General features: G+C 42.9%; 1 protein-coding gene across 2 annotated transcripts in view; it reads right to left on the reverse strand.

Moving 5' to 3' along the window:
• LOC106745472 (agrin) overlaps nt 1-19,231 on the reverse strand; it is a 30,064-nt gene extending 10,833 nt beyond the window's left edge. For both annotated transcript variants that reach the window (XM_014621103.1, XM_014621104.1), the window contains exon 1: nt 18,885-19,231. In XM_014621103.1, coding sequence (XP_014476589.1) covers nt 18,885-18,939 — 55 coding nt within the window. In that variant the 5' untranslated portion in view covers nt 18,940-19,231. The remainder of the gene's footprint in view (nt 1-18,884) is intronic.
• Between the last annotated feature and the right edge of the window lie 5,637 nt (nt 19,232-24,868).

Consider the following 24,868-nt stretch of genomic DNA (forward strand, 5'->3'; position numbering starts at 1 on the left):
GGGGGGGAGGGCGTCGATCGCGCGCTGCTGCGCTCTTTATCGCCGCGAAACGATCTCGTCTTCCTCATAGCATTGCCCCATAACACGTCCGCACAGTGTTGCATTAACGAGGCTCGCTTCTCCGCGTGCACGCGGAGAACAATGTAATTACGAAGCCGAAATTGTTTTACCCCGTTTTCCAGCAGCGAACGTCTGGAAACGCGGCCGTGTCTGCTCGCGTAGAATTTTAGTTTCGCGTCGTAAATCCATCCACGTGCACTCCAGGCAATCAGCAGCGGTGGGGCGCCCCGATGGCCGCGCAAGAGATAAATGTCGTTTACGTACGAGAAATTTCTCTTTCGAGCCGTTCTTATCGGGGAGGAGATGAAAACGTTCCCCGCGATGTTCCACTTCGGATGACGACGTACACACCGCGATTAAACGTGATCGATTAAAATGCCATGGCATTGATCGCGAGATCTTGTACGTTCCCCGTCGCGTTCACGGGGTGCCCGATTTCTACCGGCACTCTCGGTCGCGTATCTCGGCGAAACGATCTTGGCTTCCTCATAGCACCGGCATTGTCTTTCTGCTTCTCTCTCCCCATCTTCTTCTCGCGTCATATAGACCGGACTTAAGGAGGTCTTGAAGCTGGATCGCACGAAATGACGATGGTATGCGGCAGCATTCGGATGATTTATCGACTTTACGGCACGTGACGAGAGCCGCATCGCTCTTAGCCGGCTGATCGAAGGCCTAAAGTCTCGGAAGGTTTCGAAGCGCTATGCACGTAGAGACGAGTACCACGATAAGGATAGCAACATCGATCCCTTCGCTTGCCCTGTAACTATGATAGTTTGCATTCAACCCTTCCTTCACGTAGATGCGAAAGTGCACGCAACACGTAAAAATAAACAACACGCACCTTATCACACTACAGGGATATCGAGAAAAATGTATTACTGAACTTACACAGTAAAACATTTTGTGTTAAATTTAATGCATTTTTACATATTCCAAACGTATGTTTGAATATGTTAAAAAATGAATATGTTAAAAACAAAAACTTTAACGAGGACCGATTTTAATACAAAATTTTAGCACACAAGTACAAAATATTTTTTACTGTGTACAATTAAAATTCGAGCCATATATTGCCTGAGAAAAGAAAACTCGATATCACAAGTTAGTAATTAAACGATCGATGAATACAATGTCGTATCGCAGGATGACAGTGCAATTCGAGGCGAGTTAAGAGAATGCCGCGGCTACCTGATCGATGATGCTCTCAAGGTGGGGTATTCGCGCGGATACACACCGATTGGCAGTACCGGTTCGCCACGATCTGTTATAACTGTAGACAAGCCGATATCGTGTTTCAATGTGTGACAAAAAATTAATTAAATCGCGGAATACGGCCGAGTAGACTCGCATGCGAGGATAAAGGCACTCGCGTGCGCGCACGCTACGGGACGCCGCTCGCTCGATTTATTTCTCGCGACGATGTTCCCTCTATCTCTCCGTGCACACGACGAGAAAAGGCAATCGCGTGCCGGAAACGAAGGACGCGGCGAGACGCCGTAAGGTCGAACGGCGTTCACGTGGAAACGAAATTATTCGACGCGACTATTTTGTTCGGATCGCGCTCGCCGAAATTATTTACATACGTTAGTCGAAAAATGAATTCGCTTCGATTAGAAATGACGTACGCACGCATAAATCTTCTTTTCCCTTCGATCGAACGGACAAAACCACGCGTTACCGAGCGTGTTGTACACACGTTACGCTGACGCCGACGCGTATAAAAATAGACCCGTGGCGCGAATGCGATAGACCCACTGCTGTTATTGCCGTCGCTGCATTTCGATGTTGCACCTTCATTCGGTACGTTATAACAAAGTTAGAATATATCGGATAGTTTTTTGAGATAATTGTACACGTACAATTTATATAATTTTGTGTCAAATTTAACACATTTCTATGTTCAAAATGGCCCACCCAAATTTTCATGTTAATTTAACACAAGGTGAATACGTTGAAAAGTAACACAAATATGAGATTTAGAAGAAAAAAAGATCCATTGTACAGTCAGTACGGTCAGTGCGTATTGGAAATCACTCAAATAACTATAATTTTAACGATAGAATTATAATGGTTACAGTTTAAATTGTTTTATACGTATATATGTAAAGCTGCAACTCGATTTTTAGAGCATACATAACATCGACTACAAATGCAATTATTATCGCACACTTAAAAATTTTATTTTTGTTGTCAGTAAAAATTTCTTACGCGCACTGACATCTCGTCTCGATTCTCGTTAATTTTCCTCTTACGATTCGTTAGAAATTGCAATTTGGATCAACGTTACAAAAACACGGGGTCAATCACAGTCTGACTCTGCAGTGAAATGTAATAAAACGACGATACACGCACTAAATTCGCATTGCCAATTAAGTCCGACATTCACGCCTCGTCCCGGCAAACAGGCGCGACCTGACCAGTATTCAAAGAGAGATCCTGAATTCCAGGGAAACAGATGTCGGAGCATCGCGCGGAATTTGTTACCGCTTGATCCCCCCCGGACAGGAACTTCAGAATGCTAATCTATCGCGTTCGCCGCCGCGTCTCGAAGCCTCTTCGTAACTTATTTACAACGAGCTCCAGCGCACGGTGAGTAAAAAAGTCGCGCAGGTCGCATCGTGTGCCGTCGTTTTTCTCCGGTAAACGACCTGCGATTCGAGCCGAGAGCCACGACCATTGCTGTACGGTAAATCCGGCGGATCCGCGCTGTTTTACGCGACCTTTCGTAGAATGTTAAAGAGACAGACATTTTTAGAACTTTTGCACAAGAATTGGGATAACCGTAAACATAAGACGTAAACTTGAACCGAAGAACCAATCAGGATATTATTTTAGGCTTATGTACTCTAGAAGAAGATGGAAGTGACGATGTAACTACACGGTAAAAATATTTTATATTTGTATTAAAATCGGTTCTTGTTAAAATTTTTGTGTTAAATTTTGCCGTGCATTAATTTAACATATCGTTTGTTATCGCGTTACTTTGTGTCGATATTCAACTGTGAAAAGGATTAAAATAACACGTTTTATACTTCAATGTCAATTAATATATCAATTTATGACATAATACTTGTGTTTACTTGTATTGATTTTTCAACATATTCACTTTGTTAAATTAACACAAAAGTTTGTGTGGACATAGTGAAATGTGTTAAATTTAATATCAAATTTTTTACTGCACAGGATTAAGATGGAGTAACTAAGATTCCATCCAACAAGTCGAGTCGTTACTCCTGTTAACGATCAGATTTACCGTCATTTCCATCTTCTTCTAAAATACGTAGAAACTTAAAGTAATGTGGTTGGTTCTTCAGTTTAAGTTCACGGTTTACGGATACGCCAATTCGTGCGCGAAAACCGTTAGATCGTTCACTCGATTCTGCAATGACAACGACGTAAAGGCTTTATCGACTGCTGTACCACGGAGGTAATAAAAAAAAGCGAGAGAAAGGACGGCCTGTAATCGTAAGCGGCGCGACAGCCGCTCGTCCCACTTGCATGCTTTTAACCCCTACGCGAGGGGGTCGGATCGGCGCGAAAACGTATGTGTGCCGATCGTGGCGAGTCTCTCGATTTAAGTAGCGGAGTCGTAAGTGGAGTACTGGGGCGAAAAAGTACTGCGCGCGCTGATCGGCTCGAGCGATCTCCCATGGGCGCGTGAGTGCGTGGCGTACACGCGAGAGCAATACGCCGCTGGCGAGCCGTTAGAAACCTTCGATCGCAGCGACAACGAGGAAGAAGCCGTACTCCTCTGTCCGCAACGGCCTTTTTCTCATCGGCGTGGAAATTGCGGCACGCACGTTCGCGCGTTTTTCCGCGCGCGACCACCCACTTCGCGATTGCGACGACGATAACTCAACGCGACACGGTCGCGCGTTAACAGTGATCATTTTAACCGAACATTCCGCTATCGCCGACGTCGCCTGAGAGCGTTCGCGATTTATTGCACGAACCGCGCCCCGCCGCAGCAAACTTCCACGCGCACGATCAATCGCAGATTCACTTTTTTTTCATACGCTTGAAATATCAATATGTCGAAAACATGATTTCGCACACAAATTGCCGTATAACATAAAGCTTAAATTCGCGGTTATGGGAATTTTTCTGGGAAAATATAGCGCGCAAGGACGTTGCGGTCGTCCGCGCGGCAAACCATCTTTCGTCACCATCTAAGCAGCGGTTGACACAGTATTTCTGTCGAGTTCTGCTTTCTAACATCGCGTGACACAAGACGCTTTCGCGTCCCGCTTGAGCATCGGACAATCGTAACGCAGTCTCCCGGACATTTGTCATTCGGAGGATGATCACGCGCTGCTCGTTCGCGAACTCCAAAGGCGAAACGAGCGCAAATAAAGGAGGCGCGCATCCTGTTTTATGCCGCCGACGGAAAGTAAATCGCGTTCTTTTCCCGCTTCTGCGCGGCCAATGGAGCGTAACGCGCACTCTCGGGTTAGTTGAACACGGCGGAGACACGGCCGATTTAAACAAGCCCGCTGATAACGCAATTGAATCCCATACACTTTCGTCGCCGCCGGAGGGATTATAACACGTAAGGCCGGGTGAATTTATCGCCATCTCGCACGAAGGTATACCTCACGCTGTTACACACGGCGAAAGGGCCGCGATTTTTCGCGTAGCTTCTTGCGCGGGGTAAGGTAATCTTGAGTTACTCCGGAAATATCCTAGGCGGATTAGTTTACCGGCAGCGACAAAAATCGCGACGCAACGCCCGGTTAAATAGCGAACCTCGACCGCTATGAGCGCGTTTACCGCGGACGAATTATGTTTTCATTCCGATAAAACGGAGTTACTATACTGGTAAATGACACGCCGGCTCAGGCATTTGCACGCGAATTTGAATAACGGGAGTACGATGGCGGCGGCGTATAACGTTACCGCGGAAAGGAGTATTTCGCGGATTCCTCTCCGACCCGCCGCCTCGAATTCTTAACGAGATCGGTATACTGACCGGGGGAATCCAAGTGAATTCTCAGGAGAGAAGAAAGGGAAGATGACGAAGCACGGAATGCGGACTTGCGTATTTGTGGTAGTTTTGTCGCGCGTGATCTTTCTCGGAATCTCAAGTCAATCCGTCGCGATTAGTTTAATGCGTGCATTGACAAATTGCACATTGTCGTTATTAACTATCTAATGGTAAGGTATTAGTAGGCTTGCTGTTTCTTTTCTTAAGCAGAGTTTCATCTTATTATTTACTTCTTTTTTCTATTTTGTACATTAATTAAGTGAAAAATGAACGAAACAGAGCGAAACTCAACTTCACCTTTTTCGACATATTGGAACCCATCTTGCCATTAAAGGATTAATCCTGAAAATCCCGAGGACTGACTTGAAACCGCTTTCATCTCAATGTGTTCTTTTTCTCTTCAATAGTCATGGAGATGCTGTGACTTTTCCTAACTTTTCCTAAATATTAGACGGTAATAATAGATATGAGAAAAACATCTGATTGACCACAATGGATTTTAAAGTTCATTTACACGAAAAAAATTCAGTTCTTGCAACAGAATACACTGATAAAAAATTATAGTTACTTTATAAATATTTTCGGTGCCAACCATAACTTTTTGATTTTAATTATAAAAATAGTTGGAAGAACTAGTTTTTAAATAAATGTTACTGTGGTATCAGTGACGGTATACCACAGTGTGGTATCAACAACCTTGCATACATTATTATAAAATATGGTTGGCACTGAAAGTAATTATAATATTCCATCAATATAGGAACTAGATGACAAAACTCAGCGGCAAGAAATGAGAACTCGGCGACAAAAAGTGGTATCTTTGTTACAACAACTAAGAATATTCGTGTGAACACTCAGCTGTATTAAAAATCGGTTGAGATAACTGAAAATAACTGATTCAGCATAAATCTCTAACAGGAATCTTTCTATTCCTACAACCGAATTTTAATCTTGTCTCCAGGCAACAGAAAATTCAGTTGTACCAACAGAATTATTTTCCGTATAGATTAAAGTAGAGCTTTCTCTCGTGGACCTGTAATTATGATGGCGTTCAAAGGATTAAGACAGATCAATATAACGCACTGTGTTCCGCGCTAATGCAACAGTGAATCACGTAGCCACGAAGGAGATGTAATCCTTCGTCGCTCTGTCTTCCTGTACCGCGTAGGCTTATAGAAGGCGGAATTGCATCGAAGGTGGTTGTCACCCGAGCAAGCGGTAAGGTGAATTTCAGTAATACCCGCGCATAATTCTAATACCCGGACGAGTCATAAATCGTAGATTAAAGTGCAAAGAGACTGCGTCGATTCTCCCTCGATATGATTTCGCTCGTCTCTCTCGGAGTTCAGGCATCGGTCGATGAAGCCCGAGTGAAATCATCGGATTATCTCGGCACTGATTAGATTATTACCTGAACGTCAAGTTAGCCAGCGCGATTATCGCGAACGTTGCGCCGAAGGAACACGCGTGACGTCAGAGGTATTCGAAACGTCAAAATGACCGCCTGCTGCGTTTGTCCCGATATGAAATGCACTCGGTACATTCACCGCGGGGGCTCATCAGTGCTTTCGCTCGCAGCCAGATCTCCTTCCGTATCTCACAGACGGTGATCTACGAGCGATCCGTGCGAACACTAACGAGAAGGACACGATTGCGTTGCGAACGTGCAGAAACATTGGTTAAAATAAATCGCGTACTAGCGATTAGAGAAAGAAAGTTCGGGCGGGCCGGGGGCACGATCGAGCGAAATGTGTCGATCGTTCAACTTCGCTCACTTTTTGCTGACCGTAACTAATTCGCATGCTCAATATCGTGCGCGCGTGGCCCGCTAGCGATCGGCACGGTAATGATAGACAGCAATAACAGTAATAACAATCTAACGGCTTCCCACATACTTATTTTATATCTTAACGGCTTATTTTATTCCCCGCGAGAAACGGCATTTTCTATGATAAATTCTACACAGAGGGATTATTTACCGATTATTAGAACATGTAGAAATATTAAGTAATATACATAGTTGTATAGTTTTGAAAGCCTGGGAAGAACTGACATGAATGGGGGTTTTCAATTTTTCTGCGAATTTTTCGCGAATCGGTTTCTTTCTTAAGGATAGAAAAATTTGTTTTGGAAAATTTACATATATTCGGTTACAACCTGTCACATTTGCTTCTTTTCTGCGGCAATTTTTTTGAACTATATAAATGATTTCTTCAATACAGAATTTATGAAAAATAAAGTAGCAAATAAAATTGCAAAAATTCCATTCCATTCTATTTAAATTTATTTTTTCACAAGTCAGAGTCTTTGTACCATTTGTCACAGTAACCTCTTGCTGCACTATATAAGTAATAATTATTTGAGCTACGCACCGTAATCTGTCGCTTTTAATTGCACTTTTTTTTTGTCGTTAAATTTTTTTCAAGAATCTTTTATTCATCGGCTTCGCTTTTACGTGAATACATGAAAATGATAACTAGCCATCCAAAGACGGAGTTGCTCTCGACTATATAAACGTTGGACCAACCCCGCTCAACAGCAAGGGGACTCACGACGACGACCTCGGCCCCTAATTAGTAGGCTGCCATTGATTGCCCGGAGAGGATAGGCCGTCGTCGTTTAGCGCGTTTAATGACTGTTTTGCCGCGGAGAACATATCCCGACGACGACCTCGACCTTTTATACCTTCGTTTCTGTTTCGTCGTACACGTATCTAACGTATAGCAGTGATCTTCAATCATGTAAAGTGACGTTTCATTGATGGCGCGAAGCGAATGGGAACGAAGCGAAAGTCATTGATAATATTATCCTTTCCACATAGTCTCTTCACGAGACACGTTATTAGCTTCGCCGATCTCGTCTCGGCTCAAAGAGAGACGAACAGAGAAGCGCAATCTTTTCGAGCCGCGTTTGATCGAATACTTTAATGACGGTTATCGATGAAGCCCGAGTGAAAGCTCCCGCCGTTTGATTCGGGCGGGATCATTAGATGGCGACGGCTTCAGTAGCTCATCGTGAAGGTGCACGAAAGCGACCTCGACCTTACCTCCATACCTACTTAAGTCTAGGTCAGGATTTCATCGTTTTCCGATTGCAGGAGAACGACTGTGCGCGGCTTCATTAACCGAGGAAACTATCGCGCGAACCTCTAATGGCTTATTACGCGAACTCCGTGATTAATCATCCGTTTCTCTTCCTAAGAATCTTCCCGTCAGCTTTCCCATCCGTACGATTTCTGTCGCTTCTGCACTCGTAACGAGCTATCTCGAGGTACAATGTTGCGAGGAACCCGTAAATCCTCACGCGCCGTAATTGAAGCCGCCAGTTTTCCGCGTCGGTCGCAAATTGCCGGGGCATCGATTTATCGGGACGGCGCTCTGGATACGAAAATTGTTGAAATTATCGGCACACGACTCGTCGGATTGTCACGAGTGAGCTATTATACCACGGGCGACTGTTAAATCGAAGCTATTTCAAGTCCGCGGAACGCTGATGTACACCTGCAGTATTTGGAACAAAAATGGTAACCGTGCGGATTCTCGCGAAAGACTCCCGGATACTATTAGCGAAATCATTCACCGGCACGAATCCTTTGATGTCAAAGTGAGCATTTGCATTCGTTCAGAAAAAAATATGCAAACACTTCGGTAGAAAAAATTTCGCGTTTCGAGAGTGATCGTTAAAATGATTTTTTGCGGTAACGAAATACGGTGTATCTTACACGCGCGTTTTAAGCCGAAATCGATTTTCTCGAGCATAACACGTAGGTAGCAAAACGTATGCAAACTGAGACGTCACCGAGCAATTTGATGACTCCACGGCTCCGTCGCTGTCTTCCACTTCGCGTGTCGAAGTCAAATGAACGTGATATGCATGCCATTATCGTCCAGGCGTAAATACCGTATGTCGTCGCGAATACTCTTCGTGCTAGTACCTATAATCCTTTATGCGCATAGAATTACAGGGTTCTCTCTCCCTCTTGTTTCGACTCATCTACTTTGAGACGCGCAACAACATTAATTCCGCGGCAAAAAAAGGAAATCAGATACATAATTTGTTGCGACGGATACACGGCAAAAAGATGATTGTATCACAGAATGCCGGATTTTCAATTAAGGATATAAATTTATTATTTACTGGAAAAAACCTATAACTTTAACTATCTAAGTAATAAATGTTGAGCGAAATTAACAAGACAAATATATATACAGTAACGCGAAGATATTACTTATTTTTTTTATTGTTCTTATTACGCTTTATTTAAACGTCGTACCGTTAGAAATTCTATTGATCCATTTTTTCCGTGTATTTAAATCTATATATCTATTTGATGCAAGTTTCAATGAAAAAAACTAATTTTATGCTACAACTACTTTAAGCGAAAAAAAATTGCCAAGAACATAACCGGCGAGCACCAGTTTCAATGAAAGCGTAACGATTTACGGATGTACATGAATAGACACACGGACGATGTCTTTCGCAACGTGTTAAAGATACTTAATATAATATAATGCTTGGAATATCCCTCTTCCGATCATTAAATTAATTATATATTAATACTTAAACGATACGCGGCACCACTTAAGCACGGTGTATAAATGCGAGTAATAGACAGTTATCTCAATAACACGTCAAGACAGTTGATTAACATAGCACTTATACGTGAGCATCGTTAGAGTGGTTTTAATTTACGCCTCATGAGCTATCGGCAGCAAGCTATCGTACGTGTTGCTCGCGATTCGGTTGCATACAAATGAGTGTAAGATACTAGACGCGGAATTATCACTAAGCTCACACGAAGCGCTTTTCGTTATTACTTATATATGCAACATTATTCAAATCATACACGGTTAATCATACGAGATCGATATCGCGTGCAGATACCGCCGCATGTTTCTCGCGATACACTTGTTTGACATTCACGAGGACACGTTCACTGGGTCTTCGGGTCAGCAAAGTAAGCCAAGTATCGGCGGATGAATCGATCACAATAACGGTATCTGAAGTCTGACCCGAGACGACCGAAGGAGCAATCGTCGGACTGGCTGTCTACCTGTTCGATGCCTAATGACCATATGTCGACCGCCAGTTAGTGACCTGGTTCGAGCCAGGATCATTGAGAAACGGACGTTATTATTTCCTACTAAAGTAAAACTCTCGGTCGTAACGAAAAGTCAAGCATCGTCACGGCAGGAACGATCGGTCTATCGCTTCATTGACGGACGAAGCTTTACACTCGAAAATTCTCCACAGCGAATCCGAATGATCGTTGTCAGCACGACGTTTTTCCTCTTCCTTCGTTTTCACAAGATTAACGGATCACGCATATTTTTCCAAGAACAACGATCGATTCATTCATGCGAGAGAATATGTAAGTTTCGCATAAAGAAAAATAGAAAAATGAAAAATTGCATGATAAACTGATCTCTATCGTTCGCACGATCGTAGGGTTATTAAGGAAGGAGTCATCGTTTTTGACGGGTCGGTCAATCGCAAGTGCTGCTGTAATTTATCGTTTCATTATTGCACTTAAATAAAAGACTTAGTGATCATCGATTGTAAAACACTAATGGGATGGTGATCGGTAAGACACATCATTTTTTATCCGTCATATCGATGCTCAAGATTATTGATGATTGATCAAGACGAAACAGAACGAGCTAGTTATCCCGTTAATGGTTAGTACAAATAGCCGTGTGTTGATAACGTTGCCGATATTTACGACGATTGCCCATCTCCGTCTTTACATGTAACAACAATTCAATTATATCATCATCGATATGGCTAATGAATCACTTTAATAAATTAGTCTAGCGCGATTACGTTACTCTCTTTCCTCTTGTGATATTTTTTTCCTTCTCCTTTTTCTTCATCATCATTTTCTTCTTCGTCTTCTTCTTTCTCACTAGGTCGTCAGCCTCGGGCGTTAAACATCGTATCTGCGGTTAATAGAGTTACTATCGACTATCTCTCTCAGGTTAGCATAGAAGGTCGACGTATTAGAAACTCGATCGAATAGCTTCGTCCGCCGACCCAACGATAGATATCTCGGCAATTTCACCGAGACACGTCGGAGTTTAACTTTTCGATACGATTTTGTGACAAGCGTATTTCCAGTGTAGGATAACCGATTTCATTTCTCCTTCCCGAAGGTTTTATTATCTGATCTTGAATTATGAAAAGCGTGCACACAGAACGTGTCGTCGCGGTACGACATCGAATTTACCGAACTCAGATCTGATCGTTTCCACGGCGGTCTATCCCGTCGTTCAAATTTGCACGATAATGCAAAGTCCACGCACGACTCTTGTTACGAAAAATTCCTCACTGCACGCGATTCGTTGCTCGTGCCAATAGCATGACGGCACAGAAATCTTGTTGCACGTTCTGCGCAAACGGGTTTTCTTCGACTTCGTTAAGCAACGTGCGTCTATTTTCGTCACGCTGTCAGATACGTTAATTATATTAGAGATGTTTTAACACGCGATGACGCGAATGATCCGAGAAAGCAACTGTGTTGAGTATTTCGAGTCGCCGACTTTTTTGATTAAAAGCGCGCGACGTGTGTGCCGTTTACAGCTACGATAAAAGATACACAGTGACTTGTGATTATTAGCATCGATCGAAAAGATTCCTGCTGGATACGTGCTCGATACGTTCTATTAAACACGGCGAGAGGATTTATTGCTATTCGGAGCAAATGATTATGCATCCCTAGTGGAGAAAAGAATGCCGATGAAAGTACAAGATCAGATATGACCTACAAGCGGAGTCAATCTAATTTCGAAATTGAGTCTCTAATTTATCGCTGTGGAATGCGGTGTCTTACCGTATTTACCGGGACGTAAGTTCATCGGAAATGGTAATAATATAATTAAATTGTCGTCATCCGCGGCTCCAGAGGCGAAATTCCGTAAGAATCGACATGTACTGCATCGTATATATATTACTAAGCAAAACTAATCTTATGCGAGGTGAAATAAAAATTAACAATAAACAAGAATCGTGACTGCGATATATTCATCGTTTAATGAATAATTTACATTTTCTACGCGTTGCCTCGCGTACCAAGCAGCGCCGACACACGACAAGGAAACTGTTTCGATAGCATCTCAAGTGCGTGCTCCCGACTCCTATGGCATATAAGTAAGCGCCTTTCCACTTAACGCAACATCGCAGTCGCGAATCTTCACGGTCGTTTACTTGACTTTTGCGTCCGTTCAACTCTCGCGCTGAGATGTCACAAATTTTGGCCACGATTACGCGTGACGTATCACTCACATTTACTGAGTTATTATTGATTAATGATTTATCGATGATTGAGGCGACCGAAATTACACGGTAATAAGTCATGCGTGTATTTCCGATTAATTAACCGCAAATATCCGGCTAATTTGCGCTGGCAATTAATGGCTAGATTTGTGGTTATAATCGTATCGATTGAAATTGGTATTTAGGTAAAAATGAAGCGAGATGAAATTAAAGACGCAATTTCACTGGATAACCGAGTTCTGGTTTTTAGCTGGAAAACCTGAAATAACAATTCCTAGAGGAGATGGTATTATGGCCCTTGATATTATGGTCTCCTTTAATATCTCCTCGCTATTAAAGGAACAGGTAACTAGATTAATTCTAGAGACTACTCATTAGAATAATTCTAGAGATTATTTACGGAATTATTTATTTAGTAGCCTGCTTTTATTCAACGGCGTTAATATACCAATAAACAATAGCCGATATTTACCGATATAACACATTTTTATTTTCGAGCATTTCGAAACGTTTTCAAGATACATTTTCAAGATACATTTAATTACACACACTTCCTCATTTTTCTTAAATTTGGACGTATTATCACACAAATGTATGTACGCTTAAGTGTTCATTATTTTATTCCGCTGTACACATTTTGAGTTATATAGTTAATTAATATAAATTAATAGCATGGTATTTTGTCACTTTGGACTTCCCCTCCCACTAAAATAGATTTAATACGACTTCTACTTCGAGGTTTTCATGTTGAAATAGTTGTTCGATAAGTTAATAATTTAAGTTAAGTTTAAGTCTATTCGTTTTGTAAAAATTGTCCTTTTGACAGTTTGTATCTATTTTCCGACAAGTAAGTTAGTATCTACATTAAAAATGCACGATTATATTCATTGTTGTTCCTATTGAGAGAGTTTACTTTGAATAAAATTGTGACAAAACGGTTTTTTTTTCAACAAAACCAATGTTTTAAAATCTGTCTTAGCGAAGAGCCATAATACCACCTTCTTCTTCTCATTGTTCGTGCAACTTCCTTTTTACATTTCAATGTCACGGACACAAGCGGACCGTACAAATATTTTCAGAGTATTTTCGAATAACGGTAAGAGGTCGGCCGAACTCTGAAAAACGAATTAGAGAGAACGGGCCGGTGTGTAAGCGTGAGAAAGACCTCGAATAAGACGGCAAAAACAATATCGTGTAAGCAAGAATGCTCGACGTTGCGTATCTCATTCAAACCGCTAACTGTATTTCGTGCTGAACCACATCATGTCGCAGCATATCGCGCCTGCCATTGAGAACACGCGCACACACACAATGAAAATATATAATGAGAGAGAGTTCGAGCGGGAGGAATTTGCCCATCGCGCTCGCACACATGTTGTAGTCCGTCGCGGACGGTCTGAGAATTTTACTTTCTTCTTGTTACGAACATTTTCATGCTACCGAGAACGTACTACCGCTAATGAGCCATTCATTCGGTACTATAGGTAGCCAATTGCCGACCGCTAAGTATATGTCGTCGAATGATACGGATTACACTTGATTTATTAACCAGATCTGCCATCGATAGGTGCGCTGTCGCAAATCATTCAACGGGTATGTCGAGAATATATGAATATGAAACAGTCGCGACGAACGAGGAGGGTGTCTCTGCGATTTCGTATGTTCGCGAATTTACGATCCGGCGGCTATATTCGTGCGTCTCAAGGATAACGTGCGGCCTCTCTACGGTAATCGAATACGCTATTAATTAAGAATGAGGAGACGAATAGTGCGATAAATTTCACGGCACACACATGTACACCTCATGACGCGAAAATAGTTCGCTCTGACCGTCGGTAAACACGATACATACACAATTAGCGATTACGGGACCCTCGCACTGTTTGGCACGCGTCCGTCATCCCCCAGTTTTCCGGCGATCGTGACCGCAGTGTTCGTAATTATCGAGGCACCTGAGCGCGCTGCGTAATGAGTTCATTATCCCTTCGGGAAGGAAGCTGAACGCAACCTCGCGCAAAAACGATCAGCTTGATATCGCGCAATGATGCTTGCTCGTCCATAAAATGGTGTGGATTTAAGCATCCAGACTACTTATAAATTGCATCCTTTAATGAACGAGCAAATGATCGTATTAAACTCGAAATTAATAAGCTACGCACAAGTGATATTATGCGAACAACTTGTTTGGAGAGGCTACCCTAAAAAATGGTAGACTCGGGACGATGAAGTAGTTCGCAATTTTCGAGGTGTGTGGGCCGGCGTGCAACCATCTCTCCCTCGCTCGTTTCTACTCGTGTCTCGCTGCAAATTGCACCGACAAACGATCAAAGAACAAGGGACGTCTGGCGAGAGTTGATCTCGTTGAAGAATTAAAATCTCATCAGGCATTCCGAAAGAAACGAGCATGTTTATGCGAATAATTGAGAAAAAAATGAGAGGATTAAGTAATTCTAAACTTCGGTATTCTAAGCGAAGAAGTAATTTCGGAAAGCGATCCAACTGCATGTAATCGCATAAGCAATAATAACAGTACTCTTTGACGGAATCTCACGCACTTAGGGAAACATTGTTGTAAAAATAGAAAGGGTCAGGCGGGTTGTCAGGGACTCTTTGTATTCGCGTAGAAACTTGTTCGCGCCCTGCGACTATTCAAACAGGAAGGTAGGTGCTTTTCATTCTCGCGAAAATACGGAGTTCGGGAGTAAAAATCCCACGGTACGTGACAAAGATCTTCGAACCCCTCTTTCAATTTCTCACGTCGGGGCCCATAAATCCGGCTTTAGCCGCGCGTGTCGCGTGTTTCGTCCTGCGTTGCTTCATCCACGCGTACGAGCGCCTTCGCGTGATTTATCGTCACTGATGGCTTAATGAAATTTGCGACGTCGTGAAGCGGGAATCAAGCGACGCGATGTGCGATTAGGACGAAAACGTTCCATGGCGTAGGCAAGGAGAAGCGCGCCATACGCGCGATCCGACACTGATTACGTCGCAATTAATTACCGGGTATTAAAAGCCCAGTAAAATCTAATAAGTATTGTTAATTGGGAAATAAACTCTCCCTCTGTGCTATCCCTCCCAATCGCGACGGCAGTAAAAGTATAATCGTCGTAATTGGCTCGTCAGCGATCGTCCTAATTTATGTCTATTTTATCATCCTAATTTATATATCTCTGCTCCACCCATGGTCGTTATATGAAAAGTTTATTATATTTGTCTACATATTCTATTCTTGTTGAACCTGAATCTTTATGGATTAAAATTCGTACATCGAAAAAAAAGTACATAAAAATTTATTTATAGGATATAAAGTTTATTTCACAGAAATTATTTACTCCTTAGTTTTCTCGGGGTACACTGAGAAAAAAATAAAAATGTTTAACTAAATACATTTTTACTTTCTTCTCAGTCCCTCCAAAGATCCACACGGCAAAGAAAAATGAGCTGTTCACAAAACTGTTAATAAAACTGAAATTTAGTTACCAGAGTTACCTAGTTTTTAGCTGTGGGAGCTAAAAAAAACTAGGTTCATGGACAACAAGAATTAGCTAAATTAACTAAATTTTAATTATATTATATGGACAATTAATTTTTATCTGTGGGAGCTAATTCTTCTTTTCTACGCAGTCACAAAGATCCGAAGGAATACGAAAAATTGCAATTCGAACACGAGATGATACAACGAGATACTTTAATTCGCAATTTGAGTGACGACAGTTATATATATTCATTGCGTGTACTTACACGAATCATTATTTAATAGAGGGATAGTTTAATCCGACGTAATAAATTCAGTTCATTCTTATAATTGATCCGTCAGCGCAAAATATGAAGTATCTTACGACCGAGTTAATATCTCTCGTAAACGTAAAGCGAACTTGGCATGGCGGATGGGAATAAAACGCATCGCAAGATAATAACAAGAGAGAGAGAGAGAAGTATATATGGTATATATCGTTTAATCGGCAGCGATTAAGGCCGACGCCTGAGTTCGCGTTGAGTCGCGTAATTTGTAATTCACGCTCTCGATCGCCACGGATTACTTAATTGCGATACGCATTGTCGGCAATTAGTTAATCAAGGGATAAATCGCGCGACACGCGCGCTCGTTGAAGCCATTATCGTCGCGGATTCCGACTCGGCGGCTGCGGCCCACACCGGGCCGTCATTACAGGCCGCGGATCGGAAGTTCACGTTAAGGGCCCCGTCTCGTTACTCGCGGGTTCTCACGAGTCCTTTTGCGCATCGCGCGTGTTCCGTGGATTTCCAGACTTGTTCGTACGAGCAAGTTTTAGCGACGATTAGCATACTTAATTAGGCGCGTCAGTCCCGCTAACTCGTCGTTTTGCGCGTTATATGTGCCCGGTCGAACACCCGACCTATACGGGGCCCTTTATGCATTCGCAGTAGCGTAACCATCGCCCGGAACTCCGACAGAGACCGTGTCACGTATTCCCCCCCCGGCCATGTATTTTGCGGAGATAAGGCTAGAGGAATTGAGACGCGCGAAGTTGGTTTATCTGGCGATTACAAACGGGCTTCGTTTAGCAGCGGTACGACACGACTTCCGGAATTAACTCAATCGCCGCGTAAACCGGTAAATTAAACACTTTTTTTATCAAGGGAAAATGATCATTTCTGCAAATCGCGCGCTTCCCTTTTAACGCATTGCATACGCAATACGGAAGTTTCACGAGCCGATTATAACGTGTCACGCTATCTTCGATGACTGATTGAACGACTGATTTCTTCCGCTTACGATTGCGCTTTTTTTCCGCTCATCGTTACTTCACGATTGCACGCACAGCCAAAAGTGCGGTTACGCCACTGGGCACGCGAAAGGGCCATACAGCGAACGTAAATCGGAGAGTCGAGAGGAAGAGGAACGAGATCGGCCCCGTGAGTCGACGACTCGTGCACGAGGATGCGAGCGTGCGAGAGATTAAAACGAAAAACTTCGCCTCCCTCCCTGCGCACTACCCTTTTTCCTCCCTGCGTCTGAAAGAACGTCGTATTCGGCTGCAGAGGCAACCCGGTATCGTTGCCTGCGGCGAGTTCAATGGATGCTCTCCTCTCTACCGGAGCCCTTCACCGTGGTTGAGGGGAAGGTGCGCGCTCGATATATGTGTGTGAATTTCGGTGAAACCTCCCTCCTCATCTTCCCAACTCTCTCTCTCTCTCTCTCTTGCTCATTTACTTGTTGCTCCTCGCTGGTTTGTAGGAAGAAAACGGTTCCTTAATCACAGCCATACTCAGGGACCGTAACTTCCGTGTGTCAGAGCACGGGTAAACAGGAGATCTGAATTTAACACCTCGACACATTTCCCCCCCGACTAAAATAGCTGTTTAGCCGCGCTCCCGCGATTTATGTCACATCCGTCTGCTCTGTCGGAAATACCGGTATATCGCATGCCGTTGTTAATTTCTCTCGTTTCTGTTTTTACTCAACAGATCTTTCTCTCGATATCGCGTACGAATACTACTTGACTTCATGATTGTTGTTCTAAAGTAAAATTATTTAGTAAAAAGCACGTAAAGTTATTATAACTGACACTATAGTAACATTTACTGAAAAAATAGTTCTAGTAATTTTCTCGACTATTTTTGTGGTTAAAATGAGAAAAGGATATTGTTGTCTCCGAAAATAACTATATTTTTTTCTCAGTGTACGCAATAGTACTGAGGATATTTACGTTTTATTTCAATGTGTGTATCTCCAACTTTGACAATACATGATTAACAATGTCGCGTTAGAGGTAACTTCCAGCGACTCGATCAACGTAAATTTAATTAGCGAGAGCATGTCGGTCTTGTTGCGAAATTCGCGGCTTTCATCGTTTGAGCTGCTTCCAATATCGATCCTGATATTCTGCATGAATTCTAACGTTATATCCATCGGTCAAATACTGGCGGCAGGTCATTAACGAGGATTTTACTCTCGATCGACCGCTCTTCACCGGATAACGAATGGATTCATCTGGTTGTGAATGTCGTGCTGCTTTCGTTTGCTTCTTAAGTATCTATGCGTGAAGCGAGTGGATATCAAATTATCATAACGAGTGGAAAAAATGATCGCAACGTAGACATGGCTGCCCCTTTTTGTGGGGATCGTAATTCAAAAGCGTTACAAATAAATTACACGAACGGCCATCTCATTACTTCGGGAACATAAAGAGAATGATGTGGCATGCCGTAATTTAGGGGAGATATCTAAGTAAAACCATTTAGGTACATTCGATCGCAAAAAGTGGCCGATGATGAAGCGAAATGACAGGCAGAATCGCACCGATGTGTAAAATTCGCAATTTTGCATCGTATCGAGCGTATTTGACGCGCGTCTCAGTGGCGCGAAACTATTTATAAATCGTTGAAAATATCGCACGAGACGGAACGAATAGACATTTGATTTACTGTCGGAATCGTCATGATTATTCGATTCAACTTACGCTCCCTTCAACCCTAAATAAGCGCGCATTTCTCCGATGACACACTGAATTCTCAGCGTCTCCTCCCGAGAACATAGTTTTAGATTTTTCTCGCGCGGCACATCTTCGAAAGTGATACCGACCTTGAAAGCAGCCCAGCAGGACGATCCCGAGGACGATCGAGACTTGACGGCGCATTCTTCCGGTTATCTCCCGATTGACTTTACGAAACGATATCCCCGCGCCGAAATCCTTGTGGACGATTATCCTGTTGCGATGCCCTCGTCACCGAAGTCGTGCGAGAAAAGAGGAGGAAGAGGAGGAGGAGAAAGAAGAAGAAGAAGAGAGGAAGAGCGTGCCGAAAGAATCCGCGAGGCAGGAGAGGAGGAAGTGCCCTCTTCGACCTCTATCGTCCTTCGAGGTCCACGAACGACTGAGGCGCACGAAGCGACGTCGGTCCGGCTATAGCCTCCCCTTCCTACTTTCACGTGGCGTGCTCCCGTTTCCAGTGGAGGCGCGGACTGGAGAGCCTCTCCATGGGCCATTTACCATTACCATCATCGTCGACGGCGACCGTCAAAAGGAGGAGGTCTGCGCGAGAGAAGTGGGGAAGAAACGTATCCCACCGCTCACCTCCGCCTGGTGATACCACGGGGAACACCGGCTGCTCCACGTCCGTTTCTAGGCCAGCTCTCTTCGTGTTACGTCCTTCTTCCCTTTTCCGCGAGATCGTCGACGGGAGGATCTCGTCCCACTGGCCGTGCGCGCGGCATCTTGGAGGCCAAGGATACCGCGCGTCCTGACACGGATCGCGGGTGGTAACGAGGACTCGGGAGCGAAGAACGAGATCGAAGGACTCGCGCCGGAACGAACGGAGAAGTTTCCTACGCGCGTCCGGTTTTGTGACCGAGAACACGACGACGACGAAGAAAATGAGCCCGCGGAGATTTGCACTGTTGATCGCGCACAATGTGCACACACGTCACGTCCGGGATTGACGCGGCTGACATCAGGACTGATAAGAGACTGTTCGTCGAGAAAGCCATCGATAACACTAGTAGGTCGAGACACGTAGGGTCGGATTAATTGAAAGTACGGCAGTTTTTTGTGTCCGTCCGCGATGCCGACACTTTCTAATAGAACTGTCGCAAGAAATCGGGGGATGTTCTTGCTAACGATAGCGACATTAGTCTCGTTTCCTACTTACATTCCGAGCGGCAGTTTCACGCGCGTGACGAATCCACCGCGGATACATCTGCGCGATTGACACGTATTCCCGTCTTTTTGCGGCCTCTCTACCGGGAGAAACGAATCAAGTAGCTGCTTTTCAGCCGTTTTCGTGCACGCCCGATCAGAAATTGTAACTGACAATCGTTAGCTCAGATTTTGGAAAATAACATCGGGGGAAAAACCCCTCTTCCCTTATAAAGTAGGTTGCGTTCAATCTAATTTAAGCAACTTAACTTTTAATTTAATATAGATGAATGAATAAGTAACATTGTCCAAGATGTTCCGAGATGTTCTCGCGCCATTCGGAAGGACCAATTCGCAACCGACGCCGAGAACTTTCCTAGATTCGACGAAATCGCTCCCGTTAAGGCGGCTGAAGGAGGGCTAAAAACGCGCGTTCGTACCAATCGTTACGCACGAAAGTGTGGCAGTGGCCCGCAGGAGGAGGTTTCGCAGGTGCAGGTGCAACTACAACTGAATCGTCCCGGCGATGCGAGGCCCGCGGGCGATCGTTTATCAACATCAGCTGTCAGCGATTGCTCGCGGACCGCAAAATGCTCGCGCGTCCAGTCCTTACTATTAACCCACTTGCGCCTTTAACGTCTGTTCTAAGATAAGCGGCAGCTGTACGACCGCTTTGTCTGCGCCTGCATTCGCAAAATTGAGGACGCGAAAACAGCGCGGACAAATCTCGACTTCCACTTTCGTTAGTTTTTAACCGTGAGAGCTAATTCCTTTTTTCCATGCCAGAGCAATTTTATGTGACTCATCGCCGGGTAGGTGATCCACGTTGTTGTGCTATAAGCCACGCTTTATTTGTCAAAAAACACGCAACAATTGCAAAAGTCATCATTATGTATCATCGTTTGGCAGCTGAAATTTCGAGCAGCCCGAACGGAGGGTTCAGCGTGAGCCACAGGTGAATCAGACGACGCAAAACATGTTAATTAACCCACGTAATTGCATTTGCCACGAATTAGGGCGAGCCGGGGAAAGTTGACTAAGCACCGACGCATGCGAACGGACACGAACTGGCGATACCCTTTGGCTGGATTGAATTTGAATGGACTCATTATCTTTTTTAGTAAGCGACACTCTGTACATGCCGCTATCTAGCTAGTCGGTTGCCTTTCTTATGTCGAGGAGCCGCCTTACATAGCATACGTCTCCTCGTCGCTTTATCCGTTGCTTTTGTTCACAACCCAATTTTGCGATCAATTGCGATCGACCCTCTTCCGCCGTGGTTCTCATCTGCGTCGCGAGAAGAGATCCTCGCGCGGCTGGCGGTGTCGTAACATTATTACCAAGTAACGAATCTTTTTTTTTATACTACTTAATACTACCCTCAATTATAAGCGAATTAGTCTCACGCATAGGTCGCGACGAAAATTAGAGAAAGATTTACTCGAAATAACAGAATCGATGGATTATTCACGTAGAAACGTGATACAAGGGACTCCGAGTGAATTATAAATACACATTCATAAGTTAGCAGAAAAGCCGACAAATTTGACAGGTTCGTGCGAATGACACGAACATCGCGTAAGTTTCTCGTGCGAAGCGTACGCTCCGCCGAAAGGCGCTCGCTTCTGCAGCGCTCCCAATGTACGCTCACCAGGAAGACAATTTAACGGCGCAAACCGCACGATTGCGGGCCCCTGCGAGACGAAGATGATCCACTTCGTCGGCATGTACGTGCACGTGCATACGAAGCGTCCTAAATTTTTCGCGAGATTATCTTCCGTGAGAGGTACATGGACGAAGATCGTTGGAAGAACGATCTGATAGACAGGTCGAAAAGGAGTATCTAATCGCTTAGGCGCGCCACGAGATTATATATACGACACAGTTGTTGCTCGGGAAAATCTCAATTAAGCCTTCCAAGGCGTAACCAGAGATAAAAACGTTTCTTTCGCAAGATTCTCTCCCGTGACCGTATTATGCTCCAATAAACGTCGTCTTTATGGATTCCAGATAATCGACGCGGCGAAATTATCGTTTTACATTGTCCGTCCTGTTGAAGTTGACGCGGCGTGTCCCGCAAAAACCGGAATCGTGATTACGTTCGTGTTGCAATTTTCTAATCGTAAAATATGATTCATCTTTACGGACTCGTGTTTAATACGGCTGTGCTTTTCTCTCTATCTCTCTCTTTCTCTCTTCTCTAATCGCGCGTTTACGGTCCCTCGACGGACTATTAACCAATCTAATTATAAGCGTACGCTGGGATAAAACGACGCTTTGGACCGACCGAAAGTCATTCTATGGGCGAGTTCAAGTTTACCTCCTAACAGGAGGTTGATACCGTAAAATATTGTCGCATTATCCTGGTTCAGAATACGATGTACCGTTAAACCAGACGGCGGTTAATTGATATCGGTCTATAAATGTTCGCTCGGTGCGTGTTATCCTTTTTCTCACCAGGAAGTTGAATTCGTGAGTGATACTTACGCCGATTTCGTCGTCCACTGATCCAATTTCCTGCGATTTAAGAGAGCGGGTAGGAATTTATGCTGCTGCTCGATGGGAACGACTCAGAGCCGATGAATGAGCCGATAAATGTGTTGATATTCCTAGCATGACGAGGGAAATGTCGGAATTGAAAATTGTGCCGACATATATATATATATATTTTTTTTTTATACGCGTATGTATATAAATACTTTTGATTAGTATCAAAGTTATTATCGTCGGTCGGTCAATTTCCAAACGCTGCGGCAACCGTTATCAACCGCAGGACGATATGCACGTGCTTACGTTCATTTACATCGTACGTATTTAAACATATTTTTACGCGTCCGTGAGCGCTGCAAACGCATCTTCCGGAACGAAACTAAATCGCATAAATTATATCGGTTGGACGATATAATTATGGACGTTTCTTGAACTCAGATTAAACACAATATCGTCGCTACTAAAACTATGGTAAAAGCGCTCATATAAGTAGGGTTATCTTCAGTGCACCAAACAGTTGACAACAGCGCTCTTCGATTATCTTCGGATCTTTTTTGATTGTTACAATTTACCCAGAGTTGACAGTCTTTAACAATATCGATAAAATAAGAGTAAAAATTGCTGGTTCTAAGCAAATGTTCGTATACGGAAATTTGAATTGATTGACTTGAGGGGTAATTGAAGAACGATGATATTATCGACCATCTTAGTCATCAGATCTGGATATTTAATATATAATAACGTAATTAATTTTACAATTTGCATTTATCCTGATTCTTCATATACAAATCTACAATAAAGTATATTATATATTTTTGTTGAACTGCATTTCTATGACTTTCATTTAATTTGATAGCAAATTTATCGACAGAAGGTTATATAATTGCAACATATTTCGTATGTGCTAAATCCAATGAAGCTAATATTCTTTGTGTCTTCGAAGAACATTAAAATATCTTAAGATATGTTAAAGATATCTTTGACAATAAAAAGTCTAAAACGATTCAAGCGTATTGTGTAAGTCTTACCTCGTGTTGATACTATCCATTAGTACTTAACTGTATTACCTGCTTATATTGCTCGATGATATGCATTTATAAAAATATGCAAAAAATAATACGCGTAATTTATTGTTCTTTAAATAGTATTAATTTGCCAAAGAATTTTTTTTTATTCACAATAGTATCTTGCTCACAATCTAAAAGTAACACATATTTGAATATTTTATATTTTCTTTAATTAAATTTAATGTAATAAGTGAAAAAATTAACAAACTTTGATGATTGACCCAGATATATAAAACCCAGATATATAAAACTTACAATTTCTGCAAAATAGGACTCAATTTATATTATTATATAGCATATATAAATTTAACACACAAAGATGATAATTGAAACGTGATTTATATATTTTTCATTATAAAGTTTAGTAATTATGATTAATGACTTTTAAAGACATCTTTTAGACGTCTTATTATTTCAAACAGATCTTTAAGACTTCTTAACGTTCTCCGAGACGCCTCTCTGACTGTTGTCTGTATAACAGCTGTGTATATCGGTGCAGCTTCGCTGGCGCTTCAACGCAACCTAGCGCTGCAGTATCATGTAGCATTCGAATTTTTTAGCATTGATAATAGGAGGCAACTTAACAGCTGTGGCAATAAATATATAGTCACGAAATGTTTTTAAAAGCGCTAAGCAGTCAGTCACTCCCCGGCGGCACTTTTAAAGGATACCAGCGCGATGCTAGCTGTTAAATTGTAATTTGAAACGACAAAAATTGCTTCGACCAACGGTTTGGAAAACGGCGTTTTCGGCAATGTTCGCAATACCGGAATTTCACGAATCCCATGAAAGATTCCCCGTGATCGTAACGTGCCATCCAGCTCAGACCTTTACGACGGGCCGACACGTTGCCTCTCATTAAGATGTAATTTATTCGAGAGACGCGAAGAGAGAACCGATGACGGTCAACGACGACGACGATGGCGTTGCCACCCGCGGACTTTGATGGTTCGCGATTCGGAGCTTTCGCTCGTGGGAGGAAAAATTTGTGAGATTCCGGAGATCGCCGGCAAGATAACAGGCCGATCCGACAGAGATCCATGATATATGATAACCTGACATTCGTTATCCTGTCCCGTCTTTCGTGGCAACTGTGTTCAGTCCATCTTCACAATTTTCTCTAAGAGGTTTTCAGTATACGTATATATCTAATTAATAATCTTATAATTCATCAACGGGTCAACATTTTGCCGAGTATTGTACTTATTACTTAAAAGTAGTGTTTTTAAATTTGTCTCAAGTGTATGTTATTAATTTAACTTTTAGTTATACAAAAGCATATATATGTGTTATTCTTATTTTATAACGATCATTCTCCACTCTAACTTGAACTGGATCTCATCTCGCTCAAGGCGTCATAATTCCCACGAAATATT

Source organism: Dinoponera quadriceps, unplaced genomic scaffold, assembly GCF_001313825.1.
Source record: "Dinoponera quadriceps isolate SergipeBrazil2010 unplaced genomic scaffold, ASM131382v1 scaffold1280, whole genome shotgun sequence".
Classification (NCBI taxonomy): Eukaryota; Metazoa; Arthropoda; class Insecta; order Hymenoptera; family Formicidae; genus Dinoponera; species Dinoponera quadriceps.